Raw genomic sequence first — 14,371 nt, 5'->3', positions numbered from 1 at the left:
GACCCAGTGGGAATATATAGGCTTGGCATTCACCCTCAGCAATTATCCCTCCCAGTAATATCCCCTTGCCACAATAAGGCAACACAGAAGGACTAGGGACAGGAAATGAAGAACAGAATCTATAAATACAAGTAATATAACTTGTATTCTTTTTTAAAGAAGGGAGGCTACCTTAAAATTGTACTTTCTTGTTAAGTAAAAATTGTACTTCAATTTAATGCTTTTCATCAAACTATAATGCTGAAAGTATTGAAATGATTAGGTGACAAGCGTTACCTTACCCAGCCATTCCTAAAACCACAGTTCTAGATATATGACATTGCACAATATTTAAACAGAACTTGTATTTTCAGAACTGCATCTCTGAATACTGGGGACTGATGACAATGTTAGAGAACTGTTTCTTTTATATCATGTTTTTAGGTTTCCACCCTTATCCTGCTCCAAAAGTCATTTAAAATCTGGCTTTCTCCCAGGCTTTGGGGAATCGTGGTTTTAGAGCCTTTGTTGTGTTTTTATAATATATGTAGTATATTTTGTCCAGATAATCATAGTCATGTCTGTTCTTTTTATTTATTCTTTTAAAGTATATGGCACTCATAGTCACTTTGGAGTCAGGCATCCTTTAAAATCAATCAATCAATTACCATGTAGGAAGAAGTGATATAGCAAACATGATTTTAAATGTTTAAATAAATGGAAATGTTTTATCATAATGTCAGCATTCCTACCTTGAAAAGCTGTTATGTGACCAACAATCATATATTTCAGTTCAAAATTTAGAGTCTGAGTGTTTTCTATTCTTTCTCTTCTAACAGCTGCTTGATAATTTTCTTCCATTTTCTTAGTGCAACATGTTGGTGATTTGTGTTGGCAAATCTGTAAACTGGAATCTGTACCAACAAAAAATAAAATGAAAATATATTTAGTAAGACCAGTAAAGACCAACAACATTTCTTACTAGCAAAGTGTTATCAAAGAATAAAGAATTCAAACTTTATGCACTGTTTAAGCACTGAATATCTAACCATCGCTTTATTTGATGAAATGAATCTCTAATTTTTCAGGGGCTGGGGAAAATATTTGAAGGTACGTGAATTGAGAAATAGAACTGTATGAGTGTATGCCTTTTTTTTTTTTTTACTCCTATTAGAATTACACCACCATCATAATGCAGCCAAGTTGTGCTAGTAATTGCAAACTGTTCATAAATACATGGGCTACATATGTTTATTGGAGGTCTTAGCTCAGTATTTTAAAATGTAGTAGCATGAACTGCCAGTTTATGCTAACATGTAATATATATTTATTTATTTATTTATTATTTATTATTCAAATTTCTATACCGCCCTTCTCCTTTCGGACTCAGGGCGGTGAACAGCCAAAATAAAACATTTATACATAAAGTACGATTAAAAATAGATTTAAAATAATTAAATTTGGCCCATAGTTTAAAATTTATCAATTTAAAATCCATATCAAAATTTAAAATCAACCATAAAATCATAAAATCAAGAGAGACCGGCTAACTGAAAGAGATGAGTTTTTAGGGCCCGACGAAAAGTCCGGAGGTCGGAGATCACTCGTATCTCGCAGGAATCTTACAAACTTTCTCCAAAACACAACATCAAGTTCTTTTTCATTTAAGTTACATTCTCCAGAGTTTAAATTATTGGCTCTGACATAGATGGCTGCTCTTTTTGTTACAGAATCTTAAATCCATATGGTGGGCACTGAAGTAAACAAAGCGGTATTAATGAATGGTACAAAACAGACTATGTAACCTTTCTTCATCCCAAGACTATGTAACCTTTCTTCATCCCAAGACTGTATATCATGAAGACATGGAATTTCTGCAGGTGTTCCCACCTATGCATCTCACACTGGGTTTGATGAAAATATTTATCTTCAGGAAAACTATTAATCACCATACAAAAAAACAGAAGAAACCGTGACACAGAGACCCTAGCAGCAGTCGGTTGCTAAGATTCCTTGCCCCATTAATTTCTTGGACAAACACATAGAAGGGTGAAGAGAATATCTGCAGACTAGAGCCTACATATAGCAAAAAGATTGCTTCTAAGTAGAATGCAATAAATCTTTTACATGCCAAAGAGCACAATGTAAAACAAAGAGTATTTAAAGACAAAACATAGAGCAAGCCACATTCCCAGTACAATTTCTTGAAGTCACCATAAGCATCCTACTGTGAATATGAAAACTTTGGTTCTTCAGTACTAGCTTTGGAAGAGAATATTTCACTACTACACTCCAACATACGTTTCTTTATACTTAATTAGTCTGCTGTTGAAAAAATTAGCAAAATCAAAGATGGGCAACTATGTGAATTTAATAATTAGCAATAATTTGAAAAAGAACTACATTCATGCTGCAAAATTTAATGCATAGCATACCACCACAGATAGAATAGATGAACAGGGAAAGGAGATGGGAAAGAAGAAAATCCAGACAGCAGAATTACTGAATGGCACATTGCCTATTACCACTCAGAGGAATTCATACCAGATTTCAAGCTGCGGGCACATCTGTACGCCAGCTTGCAAAACTGCGGGGTCAATGCATTCAGTGACCCACCTTTCTGCAGATGCTGCCTTTAGAGTCAGATTAAACTATTCAAGGCAGCTAACTTGAATGAAGATCTCTTTTGTAATGGAAAACTTCCCAAAGAAAGACAAATCAGTTGATTCTCTGAGATAGTAATGAATCCTAATATATATATATATTAGTACTGAAATTGGACAACTAAAATCTACCAGAACTGGAAGTCAAAGACACTCACTTTGCAACTTGAATGAAAATAAATATTTAAATGCAAAAATATGTTCACATATTATTATTTTATTAGAAATAACATCAAGATATAAAATCAGGATATAATTGTTGATTCATAAAATAAAGTATGTCACAGTCAATTCTCAGTAATGCTAAGCAAATAATTCATATTTCTAGATACATTTTTGAGATGTAAAAAAAAAACAGACCTAGATAAAACACTTTAGAATTTTTTCTATTTTTCTATATAACAAATTACCTGTACAATTCAATTGAAAAACACTGAAATCTTTTAGGGAAGAATAAAATAATAATAAAACTAATGGGATTGCATAAGTTTGCACACCCTTTATAAGTAGGGATGTCACTGGGTTCAGAAGTAACTAATCACAATGTGATGTTAAATAATACACATCTGCCATCAATTAAAGTTGTCAGTGTATAAGAATTCATGAATTGGAATAGACAAGGCAACAGGTCAGCCAATGGGGACTGTTTGGTGACTCAAACAGTTTGGAGCCTGGGCGTGGCTTAGCTTGACAGTTATGTATAAAAGAGTTGGTTTGTCCTTGCATTATTGCCTCTGTATTATGCAGATTCTGTACTTCTGGATTCTGAGTTCTAGTTCTGGCTTCTACTGCATGGGTATTGTGCATGGGCATCGTGATTTATATTACTGTATATAAAGAAGTTTCTTTTATACATGAATCCTGGTGAATTAATTACTTGTGTGCTGGTTGGATTGCTGCAAACTCTAACAAAAGTGACTCTGACCAAACCCACATAAAGTTCAGCTGTTCTAGTAGGATTGACTCAGTTGTCTCTTACAGCAAAAGATATGGTCTGCAAAGAGTTTACAAAGAATCAAACAGGTCTAATTGTTGGAAGGTATCAGTCAGGAAAAGGGTACAGAACAATTTCCAAGGCTTTGGATATACCATGGAACACAGTGAAGACTGTTGTCAACAAGTGGAAAAAATATAGCACAACAACAACATTACCAAGAACTGAATGTCCATCCAAAATCGATGGCAAAACAAAAAGAAAACTGATCCAAGACCCTGCCAAGAGGCCCTCAGCAACATTAAAGTAGCTGCAGGAAACTTTGCCAAGTACTGATTATGTACTACATGGGTTGTCAACAATCTCCATATTCTTCTTATATCTGGGCTGTGAGGTTGGGTGGCAAGGCATAAGTCTTTTCTTGCAAAGAAAACATATAAGCCCAGCCACATTTTGCCAAAACCTACATCAAGTCTGACAAAAGCATAAGGGAAAATGTGTTATGTTCTGAGGAGACCAAGATTGAAATTTTTGGGCATAATTCCAAAAAGTATGTTTGGTGCAAAAACAACACTGGGCATCACCAAAAGTATACCATACACATGGAGAAGCATGATGGCGGAAGCTTTATGCTTCGAGGCTGCTTTTCATTAGCTAGAACTGGGAATTTAGTCAAGGTGGAGGAAATTATGAGCAGTCCCAAACATCAGTCAATTTTGACACAAAATCTTCAGCCACTGCTAAAATGCTGAAGATGAAGAATTTCACTTTTCAACATGACAACAATCCAAATCAACAAAAGAATGGCTTCCCCATAAAAAGATCAAACTTTCGGAATCCAGTTGATAATTTGTGGAGTTGACCTGAAGAGGCCTGTGTACAAGGAATGCCCTCGCAATACAATATATTTGGAGCACTTTTACAAAAATTCTCATGGCAAGATTTGCCATGCTGATAAGCTCCTACCACAAAAAACTGAATGCTGTCAAAAAAAAATCAAAAGGTGCTTTAACAAAACCTTAGTTTATGCAACTTTTGTAACCAAGTTATTGTACATTTTTATTGTTATTTTTCCCTAAAAGATTTCAGTTTGTTTTACAACTGAATTGTACAGTTTATAGATTATATTAAAGATGATTTATCTTAATCTGATTTTTTTACATTGACATAGCCTTTTAACAAGGATATGTAGGGTATGTAGTATATTCACTGTAGGTACAAACAGGTCATACAAACAGATCGCAATAATTACTTCTCAAAAAATCTTGTACACTTATTTTTCAGAAAATTGGATCTCGCAGCTAATAACTACTTCCCAAAAAATCTAGTTTACTAGATAATACAATAAAGTTCTGATACAGAATAAAAGACTGGAAGTATTGTATGAGAAATATAAAATAAAAATTGAAAATTCAGTAGATTTTTATTAAAAGCAGATTGTTTTTAGTTTTAGTTTCTATTGGAAACTAATATGTTACTGTTGGAATATTTTTTTTAAAAAAAATTATTTTTGATCAGCCATCTGACTGCTACTCATATCTTAACAATTGTGATGTGGGGAACATATTTTAATATTTTGTGCAAAAGGGGGAGAGAATAGGGAGCTAATTATAGAATGCATGTAGCTATTTTACATCAGCCTTATCTATTTTATTACATCTATTGAAGGCATTGTATATTAGCCTTTTCCAATCCTGCTGCAGTGCTCCAGTTTCTTTGTGAAGGTACCGGAGATTGAAGAAAACAGGCATCTGAGTGAGCCATTGTGTAATTTAGCCAGGGATTTGGATTGGATCCAATTTTTATTTGAATGCTAAAAAACAGGACAGAATGCTTCCAGACTCCAATCTTAGAATTTCTTTAAAGGGTGATGTGCAACATTTTCTGCTTAATGGAATTTTTGCAGAAAAAGAAAAGAGATAAAATACTACAAAGAGAACAATATCTGCACTTTTCATAAAATTCAGGGAATGAGAAAGAAGAGTTTATGATAAAGAATGCAATTAAGGAATTGCTGAGTTACCGTCTATTGACTTTCTGAGTAGTACTTTCTGCTGCCATCCAAAAATTCAACAATATGCAGAGAACACAGGGTTTGCATATTTCCTTTCGGAATTACTTTTTGATAACTGCTGTTTGTTTATTAAGAATCTTGAGACATGAAGTTTCATTATATTAGATCAGGAAGTCTCCTTCAAGCCACTAACAAAATATTTTTTATGTAAGTTTAAGGGCTTAACTATTTTGGAATAAGCAGTAGGACAATTAAATATGGATTTTGTAAAGTTATAAAACAGACTAAGGGGCTAGATGGATTTGAAATAAGACTTTGAAATTAATTACAGGAATTTTTCCTGTATGACAATGTGTTTGTCTGTGAAAAAAATGAAGACTTTGAAAATTAAATATAAGAAATCTTCCTGTGGGAAAATACTGTCGATCAAGAAAAAAAAGAATAAAAAGGTTGAAAGTTATTCCCTAAAGGGAACGAGAAAGTACTAAAAGGTATAATTAAAGGAGAAGAAATATACTAATACAGATGGAGCAAATTATTTTAATTTGGGATGAATTCAAAGATATTTGGGACCAAAGCCTTCAAAAGTTACTTTTACAATTGTGTACTATCCCAAAACTGGATCTAAAAGCAGCTAGAGTGGAGGAACATTCTCTACTGGACAAGGTTGAAGCTGTTTCAAATGTGGATTTAGAAATAACAGATTACAAGAATGATTTGGATAAAAATGTTAAACTATATTTACAAAAGAAACTGGCTGATATTTAAATAATTAATATAAATCAGAAAAGTGATGTGGATAACTTTTTCATTTTAGATTCATGAAAGATGTGTTAAAGTTTTGAAGGACTTTCTGAGAAGATGCAGAGAGATAAGAAATCAAAACCTGAAACAATATTTAAAGGGAATAAAGGTCAAGATTGTTTAAAAAGGAATATAAAGTTGGATTATCTGATCAAGTTTAAAATAAAAGACTTCTTTGGTTCCTTAGTCAGTTTATGTGTCAATTTTCCTTCTTATATGTACATAAAGGTCTGCAGGTGAATATAAATCATTTTATAGCATATGTGGTAGTTTTTTTGTATTAATTTTTCCATGATGCCATAATATGCACACATTCCATGCAATAAGGAAAGGAGAAGGAACAACTGAAAATAACTGGTTAAAAACAAAACAAATAAAACCCTTAATCCAATCATTTTTCAAAAGGCAAATTGCTTAAATTAACAGAATTTTAAGTGATACTTACTAGATATTGTGTCACCATTAAAGAATTATCAAATGGCGAAACTTCTGACCTTCTGAATTCTGAAGATACATACGTGTGTTTAAAATAGCAATGGGAATTTTATGCACATATGAAAATGTTCTTGTTGCTGCAGCATGATTGTTTTTATTAACATCATTCTATTCATTACCACTTTGTCATTCTCTCCTTTCCCAAGATCAAAGTGTGCATGTGTGTGTGCGTGCGTGCACAGGCGCAAATGTTTATGACTGTGAAATCATAAATTTGGCTATGGATTTTTCAGAGAAAAGTGAAATATCTTTACCTCAGCCTGCATAGAAGAAATTAATTTAGCAATGGAAATGACAAAGTGGAAATATATCTCCTTCCAGAAGCAAAATAAAAATAATGACAGTTCTGTTTAATGTGCCAGATGGAAAATGCTTATGCTAAAAAGAATCAAGTTTCCAATGCCTCTATTTAAGATCATTTAATATATACTTTATTTGCAGTGGGTATTATAAAATACAAATGGGAATTAATTCCATTTGCTGATAACACACAATTAGACCATAAGCTCTAAAGTCAAGCTCTCCAGTTTACATGTTCAAGTCATGACTGAATGCTGTCTTTGAAATGGCAAGAATCCTCAGTCCAACTATAGGTAATATTTTATCAAAGCAGTGTCCAATTCCCCACCTCTGATTTAGGTCTTAATGCCACATTTGTAAAATCTGCAGAGAGTTATAATAGTCTGTTTTTGTACTGAGTTTGTATGGAATGGAATGACAGCTTAGTAATAAAATTAGTAGGGTGAATAGTAGGTTATTGCTCCCAAATTCCAAGTAAAATGTGTGGTTGCTATTCAATGTATGGTTGATACAGTCTGTATAAAATTCCCACAACTTAAACATAAAGTTTTATTATCTTTATTTGGCATACTGGAGCCCTGTAATAAGGCAAACAATATGTCTGTTAAAAACATGTTTGAAACCTCCACAGAATGCCAGCATGGAGAGAGTTGGGAAGCGAATGTAGTCAATAAATAAATGAAGGAGAGTTCACATTTAATCATGGAAAATATTTACCATATTTATACAATATATGTATATGGCTTATACAATATATGTGTCCTTGCAGAGTTTGAAGACATAATAAAAAAGTAGCCTGTTTCAGCAGTTCATAAATTCATTAGATAATGTATGACTTAAGCTTTATGGTGTCATCCTTGCCTAAATTTGGTTTAACAGGGGAAGGATAACCAAATTTGAGCAGTAAAACTGACCTATGCAGAAAATCCTGGTAAAACTATAACATTGAAAAATAAGGGGTTCTGCCTTCTCTGATCTCTAGTATGCATCCATCAAGCCTAAAGAAACTTTTTTGCTTGGTTTTCGTGGCAGGATATAGTAAGGCTTTATTATTTAATGAATTATTATTTATTTACTAAAGTGTGATTTGGGCAGCATACAACATTACAAAATCCACAAAGTTAAAAATCTACAGTTTAAACTGCCCCCCACCTTACAGTGGTGACAACACAGTCAGATAAACACAGTCACAGTCCCCATTCGGAGTCAGACAACCAAGTGATTTGACTCCGAATGGGGCCCCCCTAGAAGCCCCATTCTTCAAGGCCGTGCAGAGAAGCAACAAGGTGGGGTCAATCTTATTTTTGGATGAATGATGTTCCAAAAAAGAGGGAGCCATCACAGAAAAGGCCCTTTTTCTAGGTCCCACCAAATTTACTTTAATTAAAACACTTTTCTGATCCATAATCCAAGGCAACCCAAGAAGGTTTCATGATGAACTGCAGAGAATTGAGAAGCAATACAGTGAGATTCTCCATCTAACGCCATATTGGATCTTAGTCCTCTGCCTCCTGCCTCCTCTACCTTTACAAGTATCCCTGCTTGTTTCCCATCTTTGAAAGGTCCTGCCATTCATCACTTCATCAAAAAAATTAACCCTTACAGGGGAGACAGATAGGCTTTGAGAATATCTTTCTAGCTTCTTTGCTTCAGTAAAGATTACATTGCCTCTGTGGCACAAATCTGTCAAAGCAAAGCTCTGTTGCTTCTGTAACATATAGCTTTACACCATCTACCTTGTGCCACATTTCAATTATTAATTTTCCTATTTTGCCTGGCTAATTTTAATTTATTTTCATGATTTACAGCATAGCTATTAATACAAAAGCTCTTTTTCCATTTATCATACTAATTCCTTTTTATTGGAACGGAGATCCCATTAGGAAAACTCAGAGTCAGATAGCTGAATTTTGTGCAAGAGTGAAAAGAGCATATTTGTCTAGAAAATAAATATTGTTAGAACTTCCTGTTATGTTTCACAGATGTAAACTCATCTATGGGAAATCAATTCAGAAAGTATTTTGAAGTTTAAAGTTCATATTATTCCACTGATATCATTCATAAAACAAGTTTATCTACAAAGCATTGTTTAAGATGCAATAATATATATGTTTACTCCAAAATAAGTTCCCTTAAGATCAGTGGGGTTCCCAGATAAGCATGTGTGGATTTTTCAACTCCAGCTCATGTTCGATACTGGTTTTAATTATCAAAGATATTCATCTTTCTTGGGGGTCCGACTGCTGTTGAATATTTTGAACAGTAGAGTTTCCTTTTTAAAAATCTGCTACACAGTTTAAACTTATAGTATGGAATTACTTCCCTGATTTAAAAAAGTGATTCAAATTGCATCTGTTTGAAGGTGCCCTTTACCATTTAGAACAAAGACCTGTAACCTGATCTTTTCACCTTCTCCTGATCATTGGTTTTTCTGATAAACATTCCAATGTACTCCTTGGGCTGAAGATCACTCTCTAGCAAATAATATATTGTTCCTGGTTTTTCTCTTCTCTTCACTCCTCCACCCCACGCCCACCCCCAAGTTCAATCATATCTAATTCTCCAAGATTGTCTGATCAAGTCCTTGCAGCTTTCTTGGCAAGGTTTTTCAGAAATAGTTTGCCATTGATTCCTTCCTAGGGCTGAGATAAAGGGACTGGCCCAAAGTCACCCAGCAAATATTCCAGGTTCAAGGATCATCTGCTCTTCTCCAATGGCCTGACATTGTGAACTATCTTCATTTGTGCTGAATCCAAAGCAGTTTTTCCAATTATGGATTCAAAATCAGCCGTTTAATAATGGAAGGGTGGCTCTTCGCTAAGAAAGGAACATACGTTTTCAAGTTTTATAACACGACAGAATCACCCCATGTTTAAGAAATGAATCAAATTAGTCACAAATTCATCCACATGTTTTAGAAAAGTCATTTCCCACCAGTTAAACATTAACAAATCTAGTCTAAAAAGACAGATGAATCTATTCATTCCATTTGATTCCACTCCATTTGATTTTGTATATGCATCTTCCCATCATATTGGACACATTTCTCCGCTAATGTATCTGCTTTAGAATTCCATTTTTGTTTATTAGCACATTTTGTGTGAATATTTTGATTGGTGATCTGAATCAGAATATTCAGAGCAGTATGCAAATGAATATGGTGATGAATTTTATCTTGCAACTCCTCAAGTTTTGTTCTGCTATAAAAGAGAGTTTTGTTTTCTAACTTGAATGCATGAGAATTTATTTCAACATTCTCTGTTTTGGGGTTTATTTTATTGTCAGTTACAACAAATAGCTGCCTTATTCATTTCTCTAAAGTTCCCTGGCATCCCTGTTTCTTCTAATGTGAGATGTTCCCTCATGATATCTTCCTTTCAATTTAATTTAATGTTAGAAATCAGAGAAGCTGAAGATTTCTGAAAGATGACACTTATAAAAAGCAAGGCATTCATATACATACTGTTTGGATAGCACAAAATGACACTAAAATTCAAATGGAATTAAAACTGCATATTTCAACAGCCATTTTTTTTGCCCAACAAGGTGTTAGTTCAACAAAGAGCCATGTTTACTAATCTAGTAGAGGGGGTTTTTTGCATTTCATTTAATGCTGTTTTTCTTTGAAAGAAGTTGTTAAAGATACAATGCTATAAAAAAAGTTTCGTGTTTAAGTACATAGATGAGCTTTACAACATCCAAATGCTCAGCACTTCAAATTTTAATGCCTACAAATCTATTTCCATGGGAAATACAGTGCAATCAATCTAAGGTTTTAGGTATATTTCCTCTCAAAGTAGTCAAGGATATCACTTCCATGTGATTTTATATTAAGCAGCATACAGAGTTGTATTTTGGCTGAATGGAATCAATTATTTATTTGAAGCTGGGATTGTTATCCTCATATTCTAATTGTTTATATGCTTCTGTATTCAATTAATATTGAATTGATTATATAATTAGCTAACAATCCAAAATCAATCATTTGTTAAGCGTGGTTCACTGGGTAGCAGAACAAATTCAAACTACCTAGAATTAAATTTTATATCTATGATATAAGCCCAAATTTCCAAAAGAATTTACCTTTTTGATAAACATCTACATCAACATTTGAAGTTACATTGTAATTCAAAAGATAAGTATGATTATTCATTCTCATAAATCAAAGCTTTGCAGTGCTAATAAAATGCATTCCACATCTGGCATACGATAGAATTATGATTGGGATAGAACATGTGTGTGTGCAAAATTTACTCCATCCTTATCAAAGATATGTTTCCTTTTTCAAAAAAAGAGAGCAAAGAAACATAAGATCTATTATTCAGAAGCAAAAACGACTACAGCTAGGGCCTGTTCAGCCAAAATCCAATTTACTATTTAGATCTGAAAGGTAAAATTGTAATAAGGGAGATTGTATAAACTAGAGTTGTCTAAAAATATCATTATGATTCATATAAAATACATATATCTTCTATCTCTCAAGTGTCCTTATTTAAAGGGCTCAGAAGGAAATAGTACACATATGTGTGCATGAGTTATGATGTATTTGTCAGTTCTTTAAATATGTGAAAGGGAAATTTTAAATAAAGAAGATGTAAATACTAGAGTTGTTTATAAAGATCATTATGATTCATCTAAAGTATGTATTTCCTATCTCTCAAACGTCCTTATTTAAAGGGCACAATAGGAAATGGCACATGTGTGTCATGAGTTATGATGTATTTTTTGTCAGTTCTTTAAATGTCTCAAAGCAGGGGTGAAATGCTCCCGGTTCAGACCAGATCGCCTGATCCAGTAGCGATGGAGACGGGTGGTTCAGAGAACCGGTAGCAAAAATTCCTGCCTTCCCCCCCCCCCCCATGCCCAGCTGAGCCACAAGATCATCAGAGGTTTTTTAAAAAAAAAATTAAAAGCATTTTTTCTACAACCTCTTCAGCCAAAGAAAATGCTTTTAAAAGTAAAAAAAAAAAAAAGCCTCTAATGATTGTGCAGCTCAGCTGGGATCGTCAGAGGCTTTTAAAAGCATTTTTTCTACAACCTATTTGGCAAACCAGTAGTAAAGGCAAGTAGAACCCACTCCTGGTTTAAGGTTACATTAAGAGAGAAAGCACAACTGCATGATAAGAAACACTATTAAGAACATTTAACATCAAGTAAAAAATACCATTTTATACTCAAAGCTCAATTAAAAGAGCATGTCGGCTATTGTTTAAAAGCATACTAAGTTGTTATTTTCTTAGCAAACAGCTTGTTATTTTCATGGATCTAAAGTAAATATAAATGTAAACATGGATCTAATCAGCCAGGAAGAGAGCAAAAAAACAATTCTGAAATTGGTTCATTGGCAACTTTAAGTATTATCACAATTTAATAAGATAATTTAGATACAAGTGTATCAAGAAGCTAAAAACAGATTCAAAATAAGAATTAAAGCTAGATAAAACTATATTAAAAATAATATAATTCAATCTCTTAGAACACAGTTTTCCAATGTTTTCTGGAATATCTGAAATAGTGCTGCAGAATGAAACAAGGACTTCTTCCAATTCTTTAATAAGCACTCCTTTATTTTCTTTAGAAAGAAAGATATTTTCTTGTTAGCCTTTGAAGAATTCTATGTGATGGGACAAAGAAGAATGCAAAAGAAATCAAATTCTGTAACAATATTTGAATAAACTAAAGATTAAGACTGTTAAAAGTAAAAGGAAGGAATATAAAGTTGGGTTATTTGATCAGAATTAAAATAAGGCTGCTGCTGCTGCTGCTGCTGCTGCTTCTTTGCAAAGTTCGCAACCCTTTATGAACTTTTTGCTGATACCAGGATTGAAAATTGGATTTTTTTGCCTTTGCTTATAGATAAGAAATGGAATATTTGGGTGAAGAGATATCAATTTGTAACCTTATGGGGGGGAAGAGTTACTAACTTGTCTATACTTGTAATGAAAGTTGGAAGTCACTTATTTATATATTTCTTTTTCTTTAACATATTCTTTCTCTTCTTTCTTTTTTACTTGCACATTTGTCCTTGGTGAAAAAAAAATATTAATATATACATTTTCACCAAGGACAAATTATATTTCTTGCAAAATACTTTTCATGAACTGACAACATTCATATGTTGCATTGAAGAAGACTCTAATCTACTTTCATTAATGTCCAACATTCAGACAAAATTGCTCATTAGTCTGAAAAGCCCGGTATGTCAAATTCTTACTCCTGTAAACTACATGAAGATGTTACCATGCCCCCATTACTCTTGTAATGAAAAAATTACATGTAAACCAAAATCTGCTTTATATCTTTTACTAATTCTATCTAACTATATCTGTCAAGCTTAAACCCAAAAATGAGACTGTGAGATCCAATACAGTCCAATCCTTTATTTGCTTACATCTAATAGACAATCTTGTCAAACTAAAGCTATAGCTTTCTAATCTACTGGATATATCCTGAGAGATGCTAGGCTGCAGTTACCATAAACTTCTTTCCCACTCTCTCTTCTAGCTCAGGATCACACAATGTCTTAATCCAGATCTCTTTCTGGGAAGTTCTGAGTTGTCAAAATCCTCTCCCACTGCTGCTGCAGTGCACATTCCATCACATTGTTAGATTACATTAAAGATACCATTTCATCAAATCAAAGCAAGATATTATCATATTAGTCTTCCTGGGTCTTATTGATTTTTCAGATATGTCAACAATTTAGACCTGATGTGATTAATCTGTGACATTAATATGAGTTATAAAAACAGGCTATGCCTGACTGTTAAATTAGGAGGTATTTGGCCTTATGGAATTGTTGTACCATTTCATAGAATGGATGCAAGTAATGTAAATGTCAAGCCTGAATTTGACTGGGGTATAGGATTGTTTATATCCTTGGGTACTCTCACATTAATTCAGTTTAACACAGCTTGGATCTGAAGGGGGGAGAGCCAAGAAGGCTAGAGTCTTCAGCCAAAACAACATAGTAGCTAATGAGACAAGTACATTCCAACAGCTGGCTGGCCAGAGGAGGAGAAGAGAAGTCGCCAAGCAACCAGCTCTCATCTTGGTTGGACAATGTGACAGATTATTTTGGAAAATTGAGAAACTATTACTTATACTGGGGAACTTTCAGTACTGCTTTCCACCAGTCATGCCAAGATAATGTATCTAAATAAATTTGTTCTTGGAGGAAAC

At 33.5% G+C, this 14,371-nt stretch overlaps 1 protein-coding gene across 1 annotated transcript in view; it reads right to left on the bottom strand.

Annotated features, from left to right (window-relative positions):
• LOC139318236 (glypican-5-like) overlaps positions 1 to 14,371 on the bottom strand; it is a 318,571-nt gene that overhangs the window by 292,272 nt on the left and 11,928 nt on the right. The window contains exon 2 of the mRNA XM_070945581.1: positions 732 to 893. Within this exon, the coding sequence (XP_070801682.1) occupies positions 732 to 893 (162 nt within the window). The remainder of the gene's footprint in view (positions 1 to 731; positions 894 to 14,371) is intronic.

Source organism: Pituophis catenifer, unplaced genomic scaffold (assembly GCF_029215685.1).
Source record: "Pituophis catenifer annectens isolate HBS135680 unplaced genomic scaffold, rPitCat1.0.hap2 SCAF_6, whole genome shotgun sequence".
Lineage (NCBI taxonomy): Eukaryota > Metazoa > Chordata > Lepidosauria > Squamata > Colubridae > Pituophis > Pituophis catenifer.
Note: the sequence above shows the minus strand (reverse complement) of the source record. Positions and strands in the feature narration are given on the sequence as shown.